Raw genomic sequence first — 8,696 nt, forward strand, 5'->3', positions numbered from 1 at the left:
CTTTTCACACTTTTTACTTTCAAACGGCACTAAAATCGTGTTTGGTTATTTGTTTTGAAAATAGCTGCTACATTTCTTTAATACATGAACTCTAAAGCATTTAGGGGATAATCAATCCAAGCAGTGGTGATCTTATTTTAGTTAAATTCTTGGAAATTGGATTGGACTCTATCGAAAGGCATTGTTGAGACCGAATTACTTTTTAAAGGAGGAATCAAGTTGTTTACCTAAGAGACAGTTTGATAGATCTTCTTGTAGTTAACGTTATTTATTTAAGCAGCTATTTAAAAAAATCCATTTCTTTTTTAAGAAAGTTTTTAAGCCGATGCCTTAGACGAAACGGGATGGCTTGTGCGCTTTTAAAAGTTATTTTGATACTTCCATTAACACCGATTCCATCTTGAATACCTATTAAGGATTCCTTTGCTTTTACCCCACATAATCAGCAATTTGTATTGGTTTCTGTCCCTAATTCTAAGCGGAGGGCGACCCTAGAGTCAATGTAATAATTATAAATCAATATGCATTCAATAATGGGCTCTCACAATTATTATCTGTAAATGTAAGCGAAACACACTTCAAGCAACAACAACAATCGAATTGATAGCACACTCCGAAGAAAAATTCAAATAATTTTCAAGTGTTGCCAACTTAATTAAGTCACAAAATTTATGAGCTCCTTCTGGCTGGCATTGGTGTTGCCAACGAAGTAGCATGCCCCAGTGGCATGATGATTATGGGCGGGCTCACGCACACACGCACGCACACATACACACACACACACACACACACACACACACACACACACACACACACACACACACACACACACACACACACACACACACACACACACACACACACACACACACACACACACACACACACACACACACACACACACACTTACACACACTCTTGGATACTTTCAATATCAAATACAAATAAGCGCGGGAGCAAAGCAACTCAATTGACACGCGTCGACCCGCGCCACTTACGAATCGAAACATCTATGTGGATATCGACAGCCGTGGGCGCCCCAAACGCTACTCCAAACTCTGCAAATGAAGCCGTTCACATTCTTGGGCTCCGACTCGAAAGCATTCATTGAATCTGACTCTGAATGTGCGTTCGAAGCGAGGAAGCAGCGCCAAATGACGACAACGTCACGACGATCGATTTTAACGATTTGTTTTGATATTTTTACGATTATGGGGCATCGTTTGCACAACATAAATAGAACATAAAACTCCCATCACATTGGCGGGTCACAATTTCGGCTCGAGTTCCAATTTCAATGCCCGCCAGCAATACCTACGGGCTTCGTTGCTAGGCAAGCTGCGAGTGTTGCGCTGGGGGGCTCTGTTGAATTCAATTAATAATAAACTAGCTGCAAGTGGCAGCGCGAAGAAATCTCAATGAATATTTACATTTAACGATGTATGAATTGCACTTTGGTGGTTTTATGGGATTGACTTTAAATTGCCCACCGCGACGCCAGATGCATGATGCACTTCAAGGAGCATTAAGCAACTGCCTGGCTGCATTTCGTCCTGCTGCTTCGAGTTCCTTTTGCATCATCGTAAATCACAGGCGCCGCATGCATATGAGTTGAAAAAGAAATATGCCAAAAATTGCATTTAAGCGTAATTTTTTTGTAAATATTTTTGGTGTTCTGTCCTTGTTGTTTTATGATGCGTTTGTCCTGCGTCCGCCCGCATATATGCAAACTACGCACTCTACGGGAATCTTGCCTCTGCTTTTGCCTGCCTCGTGTTCAGCCCGGCGACATATCTGGAGCAAAAACATAATTTCGGTTCATTTTTTGTTGTATGCCTAGCGAATATTTTGTCTGCTTTTATGATTTATGACATACGGCACAGGATGCTTAGACAGCGGCAAGTGTGGCTTGCAACACAGCACATGAGACACACTCGCAATGTGGTAAGGAAATGAATATTTGAATCAATACGTCAGGGCATATGTTGCCAGTACCTGTTTCGCCCATTGAGTATTCACTGAGGTTGACTGAGATTGAAATAGAAATTTAATTGTTGTTTAGATTAGTGAAAACACTTAATGATTATTGAAATAGAACTATCAAAAGTTTTGAAATGCTACAGAATAATTTATATTAAAAAAAACAAAGCCTACTATACGATGAAATCATGCGCTTATCGAAAATATAAAACAATTCATATGACACATTTCAGATATGAAGATATGGTTAAAAAAATCCGTGCATTGCTTTTTGAAAAAATTTTCATAATATTTTTTATTGGGCCGAGATGTCGGCACTTAAATTCCTTTATGCTGTTCAAGAATTCGAATCGTTTTCATCAAATGCATGAAAATGCGTGCGGGTTGTTACAAATAAGACAAAAGTCACGTGCGGGGTGCCGAGTTTTGTGCATTTGTCATATTAAAATAGAACATGGATGCTCTAGCTCCGCTTGGCAGCATCTCCTGGCTCCCCTCGTCAGCAGACGGCCATATGCCAGCAGCCGAAACAAAATGGCGTCTGTCAGCTGCTTGGCATCCACATGTGGATGCAGCCGCCACTCGCACGTCTGTGAATCCGACTACGAATTCAAATTCTGAGTGCTGCTGTTGATAGATACGCAGGCAACCCAATTTTCTCACAGGCCGTCGCTGTGGCGTGTCCTTTGGCGTGTCCTTTGGCAGAAGGAAATGTTTGCCTAAGCCTCAGATGTTGTTGCTGCAATTTTGAGCTGCGTTTTCGGCTGGTGTAGCAGCGTTCAATTGTGTATGCCTCTGCCCTCTCGCATCGGTAGTGCCACATAAGGCTGCAGTTGCTGATAAGCCTGAATCGAGCACAAATCGATTGCCCCAGCGCTGCGTGTGCAACATGATAAATGTGCGTGTTATCCTCCTTTATAGCAGTTGTCAGTTGCAAATGAATTCCAGCAACAACAACAATTGCCGATACACATGCGCCACGTCTCGTTAGTGCCAGTCCCAATGCCAGACCCAAATCCCACTCAAATGGAACGGACGCTCGTTTCTGTGCCGTAAGCGACTCGTGCAGGGGCTTCAAGATAACGCTCCATGTCAAACGAATCTAGCTTTGGAGAATTGATAAGAATTTTCCCCAAGTATGATGTATTTCAATTATCTTAAATTGACAGAAAATTAATTGCATAAACGCAGGAATATTTTCAAGGACTAATTGGTTGATGTACAATTTCAAGTAACCAATTGCAGGGAAAACTCTTCTAACGGAAACTTTAATTAGGCGTTCACTTTCTCTCAAACCATTATGAATCAGGCCGTAGCCATTATACATTTTACTTAAATTCATAGTTTTTTATTCTTTAATTGGGTTTTGAATAGAATTCTAGTTTTTATTTTTTTTATTATTTTATTTAATTTTTGACTGCATTTGATGAAACCGATATTTTGTTGTGTCATGTTGTTGATTGTGTTCTCTAAAACGTAAGTGGATTGTTAAAAGCTTTTCGAAAATAATGTTTTTTACATATTTTCAAATTTTGAATTTTTTTTCGTTTGGGGGTCGGAATTGGTAGTTTTCGTTTATCTCAGCCGATGTCAAAAAGGTTTACAAAAATGGAAAGCCAATATATTTAGCAACCATTAATTTCTGTACACATTATAAAAGTACATTAGTTTAGAAAATATTAATATTGTTATAAGAACAATTATTTATATTTGTATCAAATAATTATTTCATTTACATTTATTCGAAGAAATTGCAAATCCATTTAAATAAATAGAAACAAGAAAGAGGTTCTAGTCGGGATCTCCCGACTAGGATATACCCTGAACCCCCTTATTCCAGGGTTCGAACTCGCAACTGACCGCATTACTTGCTGTCGACTCTACTCACACACCAGCAAAAAAAAAAAAAAAAAATAATACTTTCCCCGGTAGGGCTCGAGCTCGCGACAGACCGCACCACTTGCTATGCCTCTGCTCAGCAGCCACACCAATAATTAAGTTCTTATGATAAAAAAAATAACTAAAATAGCATTACAGAAAAAAGTCGCAATTACCATGCTGTTAGAATGCAAAGCAGACGCGCATGAATGTGTGTCTGTACATTTATACAGAAATTCTTAAAGCTGCTGCCCCATCCAATTGCGCAGTTGCATATAACTTTGACTTTTTCTTAACCGATCTTTATGAAATTTTCTACAGTATATCTTATTGTACCATAGAATATTTGTTTATTCTGAAAAAGTCAATTGCATTTAAATTGTGGTTTAAGTTGGGTTATTGACTTGATTTATAGCTCTGGGGTGTTAGCGGGGAGGTGGCGATAAGTATAAAATGAAAGATACTTGACATATATATAATATTCTAGAAGCAACATGACATGTTTGGTGGCTCTAGCTCTTATTATTTACCTGATTTGCTAAAAAAAACAGGATGTCGATATCGATTTTTATCGATTGCTTGGAAACGGAGTAAATTATCGATTACCGGAAATAAACTCGATCTGCGCGGGAACTAGGAGCATCTGCATCTAAAATTTCAAGCTCTTATAGGTTCTGAGATCCTTTGGCTCATACATACGGACGGACGGACGGACAGACAGACGGACATGGCTAGATCGACTCAGTTGTTGATGCTGATCAAGAATATATATACTTTATGGGGTCGGAGATGCTTCCTTCTGCCTGTTACATACATTTGGATTTTGCACAAATACAATATACCCTTATACCCATTTTTAATGGGTTCAGGGTATAAATATAAAGTTATAGAGTTGGAAAAAAACAAAAATTTTATTATATAAGAAAAACCAGTCTTCGAAATAGTGTGACGAACGCATGTTGAGGAAATAAAGAACGCGTTGTAGAATTGACAAAAATGTCTCTATTATCGTAAATACATTAAAATTTTCCCCACAATGGAACCTAAAATAAAATGCTGTTGACACAGTATACCATGTTGACAATTAAATTAAATATCAACTGGCAAGTGGGATGCTATAAACACAAGTGCTCCGATTTCCACAAAAGCTGGGCCTACATATCCTCAACGGGCTCATAAATGATATAGCTGGTGTGGCCCTCTTTCTCATCTGGTGCAATACGCTCCAGCGTGGCGACCAGCAATTCGTTGACATTAAGCTCACGGAGCAGATCCATCATCATGACATAGGAGATGCGTAGCATGGGTGTGCCCTCCCTGCGCCACTTCTCGATCATTTCGTGATTGGCAGCCAGCTCCTCGTCGCTGCTGAATATGTGATAGTTAATACGGCAACCCCTATAGCCGCGTACCTTCACCTCGTGCACGGGCTTTGCCTCAGCCCTCCGCTGGCGTTTAGCCTTCGGCTCACTTTCATCATCATCGCTAGTTTCGACGGCGTCCAGGTCGCTGTCGCTGGTGCAGTCGCTGCTGCTCTCGCTGCTGTTGTCGCTGTCCTCGTTGGTGTCGTCATCGGTATCTTTCAAGCTGCTGCTGACATTGAGATCCTCAATTAGCGAAAGCTTGGAGCGCAGCAGATGTAGTTGACTGGTGTCCACAAGAAGCAACATGTAGTGCAGTTGTCCGTCCGGTCGCACTGTCTTTAAAAAAAGCCTGGTTTTCTCCTCGCTGATAGGCACTGCATCTTGCAAAAGGTGCAGCATAATCTGAGAGACGGTTAGCTGGCCAAAGAGCTGTTCCAGGCGTCCCTCTGGCAGCTGAACTTCACTCTGACCCCGCGGCGCCACCCAGAGCGTATCTACATAAAGCTGTGTGGCCACTTTCTCGCCAAGCGACTCGCCCACCAGCTGCAAACAGCGACCGCAATGAATGTGCTGTCCACACTGAATGACGCGTTTACCCAAAATCTTGGGACTTATCACAATATAGTTGAGAGCATAGAATAATTCGCCCTCAGCTAGAGATGTGGGCTTCTTGTCGCTGGGACAAAAGTACTTTATTGGCTCCATGGTGTAGACGGGCATTGGACGGATGCAGTCGTAGCGGCGCACGGGCACCAATTCGTTGTAGCAATTGCTGCAGTGTAGACCACAAGCCATGGATTCGTTTAGGAGCAGATGCAGGTCCTCAATGGAAACGTCAACGGTTTGCTGGTCCAGAGCCGCATCGTTAATATGGACCAAACTGAGCTTCAGGGCTGTTGCATTGTTCGTCTCCTTGTCAACTGTTATGCCCGCCTCTGGGTTTGTGTTGATCTCAAAGAACTTTCCCAGAGGCGTGAACTGCTCAAAGTCGCGCTCGATCCAGCGTATGCCATTCGCGCTCACATCAATGCGTCTGGTCTGTTGCCTAGCCTTATCCTCGTCCGGGGAATTAAGCATCAGCACATTTATCCACTTACTGGTGCGCATCAGCGATATGACAATCAGTTCCAGTGGCATGATAATATCACAATGAGCTTGCCAAATGTTCTGTCAGGTAATACACTTCTAACACTGAGTTTGACAGCTGGATTAACCAAAAGGCTGCTGGGATTGTCGGTTGTCTTGCAATGAGTTCAAGTTGGTCACTGGGATTACGTAAGAACTTGTGCAACGAAAGATGTATAAAGATGTATTTATATTCAATTTAATATTCTACTTTTAAGAAAACGCTGAGCAATGTTTAACACTTTAAAAGCTAATTGTCAGCAAGTGATAAATAATTGAAACAAAGATCTGATTTTTACATTCTGCAAAGGTTCCTTAGTGATATATTCAAAAAATAATTTAAATACATGACGTTTTTAGTAAGGATTCAGAAAATTACGTTGTGAAGTCTGTAAAAATCAAAGTGATATATGCAATGCTATATCAGTTATTTAACATATGATATTATATTCTTTTTTCCGTGACCTTTAGTTTATATTTATATTAAATTTGTAAAAGTGTGTGAGGCTAAAGGACTCATCAATAAAATAATATGATATATGTACACATGCAAGTATTGCTGCATATAGTAAGAGCTAGAAAATTTTTTCAAGGGCACGCAATCATCGGCCATGGCCCAGCTTGTAGGGGATCTGCAGTGATGACTCCTACGAAACGCTTTTTACCGTCATAGAGTCGCACACACGGAAACGAAATAAATCGAGAGCGAAATGCATGGTCTCAAAAGGATGAATGGCCAGTTTGAAGGCAAGCAAAAAACAAGACAACAACAATAACAACAACAGCAGCAGCAAGCTGGCAAGTTACGAAAAGCAAAAATATTGAAACGAAAAATACAACTGACAAAATTTTATTTCGTTTTATTTGCAAAGCGGAGCACTCCATAAATTTTCGGGCGCTCAATATTGTTTCAGATCATAAATCATGGCTGCATTTGCGTACGGACGTACATTTCAAACACACATACACACACACACACACACATACAAACAAACACTTGAACATGCAGCTGCATTCGTATGGTTTGGGATGTGGAAACTCGGGGACTCAGTCTGCATTTGCAATGGCACAGACACCGACAAAATGTACCTTGTATCTGACATTGGGCTGCAGAGGCACTGCAAAAAAATAATAATAAACAGCAAAAGGCCAACAGCAACAACAACAACAATAGCAACATGCACTCATAGTGCATTTGTATAAAGTCAATGCCGCTGCACTTGTGCCATAACACATTCGTATTCGCATCCGCATCCCATCGAGCGCCACGAGCCGCACCCCTTTTATCCACTGAAAAAGCACATCCACTCGGCATTGCGTTGGCGGGCTAATAGCATGCAAATGCAAAATGAAGGCAGCTCACCATCAAGGGGGTTGGTATGGGTAGGGTCACGGGAGGGGGGATTCAGGCTGAAGAGGTCTGCAAATTCACATTAACGCAAATTCCGTAAGTGAAGTATGTTGCATTTGCCGCACGTAAATTTAAAACGCGCGGCACAATAACAAAACATTTACTCAGCGCTTCTCGCTTATTTACAGTTAGAAATACTGAGCAATGTACATATACAGATACAGATACAGATACAGATACAGATACAGATACAGATACAGATACAGATACAGATACAGATACAGATACAGATACAGATACAGATACAGATACAGATACAGATACAGATACAGATGCAGATACAGATACAGATACAGATACAGATACAGATACAGATACAGATACAGATACAAATAAAGCTGCATCTGGATTTGGTCAAGTCGCCCTCGGATTTGGAGCTGGAGTAATTGAAGGAGTCACGGACGCAGCTCTCTGGACCCAGCTACAGCTGGCATCTGTATAGGCATTCGCATTCGCACTCGCACTCACATATTTGAAATACATAAATCTTGCGGATGAGCGTGCGGCGCTGCCGGCGGGTTACTGGCTTGCCAAGTGGGCGGCACGAAGTGGGGTCAGGCGTCGACTTGGTTGGCCATTGGGTGTCAGCAGGCGCAGCAGCAGCAGCAACAGCTGTGGGGAAATATTGGTAATTTTTGGCTATTGAATAGAACTGGTCTCTTTTTATGAAAAGAACTGAATTGGAACACCAAACTCCATGCAGGACCTTAAGGGTTGTATGACTCGTTACACTGAAAAAATGTAACTGTAGAAATATATAACTGAAAACCTTAGCACGTGCTAAGAAAAGCATTAGCGACACCAGTAGATGAACCGATCTAGCCATATCTGACGATGTGCCTCTCTGTCCGAATTACAAGTTGAACAAGTAAGATGCTCTAGTCGGGAGCTCCTGATTAGGGGATACCCTGAACCCCCTTCTTCCAGCAGTAGTAATA

General features: G+C 41.4%; 1 protein-coding gene and 1 long non-coding RNA gene across 3 annotated transcripts; both read right to left on the reverse strand.

Annotated features, from left to right (window-relative positions):
- Window positions 1-995: 995 nt before the first annotated feature.
- On the reverse strand, window positions 996-2,128 carry LOC115765695. 2 transcript variants are annotated; one of them, XR_004018140.1, is made up of 3 exons: window positions 1,996-2,128; window positions 1,431-1,794; window positions 996-1,362 (listed from the first exon to the last, which is right to left on the reverse strand). It is a non-coding gene; the product is annotated as an uncharacterized LOC115765695 (long non-coding RNA). The 2 variants fall into 2 exon arrangements; XR_004018139.1 differs by having other exon boundaries at window positions 998-1,362; window positions 1,877-2,127.
- Window positions 2,129-4,816: 2,688 nt separating this feature from the next.
- LOC115765757 lies at window positions 4,817-6,552 on the reverse strand. Its single transcript, XM_030709420.1, has one exon. It carries the CDS (start codon window positions 6,357-6,359, stop codon window positions 5,013-5,015), a length of 1,347 nt encoding a protein of 448 aa, XP_030565280.1. The 5' UTR covers window positions 6,360-6,552; the 3' UTR covers window positions 4,817-5,012.
- Between the last annotated feature and the right edge of the window lie 2,144 nt (window positions 6,553-8,696).

The sequence above is a fragment of the Drosophila novamexicana genome, unplaced genomic scaffold (assembly GCF_003285875.2).
Source record: "Drosophila novamexicana strain 15010-1031.04,08,12 unplaced genomic scaffold, DnovRS2.1 tig00000986-arrow-arrow-pilon, whole genome shotgun sequence".
Classification (NCBI taxonomy): Eukaryota; Metazoa; Arthropoda; class Insecta; order Diptera; family Drosophilidae; genus Drosophila; species Drosophila novamexicana.

Bases quoted from the DNA above. Each gene is read 5' to 3' on its own strand.
- LOC115765757 (XM_030709420.1), bottom strand. From the start codon at position 6,359: ATGCCACTGGAACTGATTGTCATATCGCTGATGCGCACCAGTAAGTGG.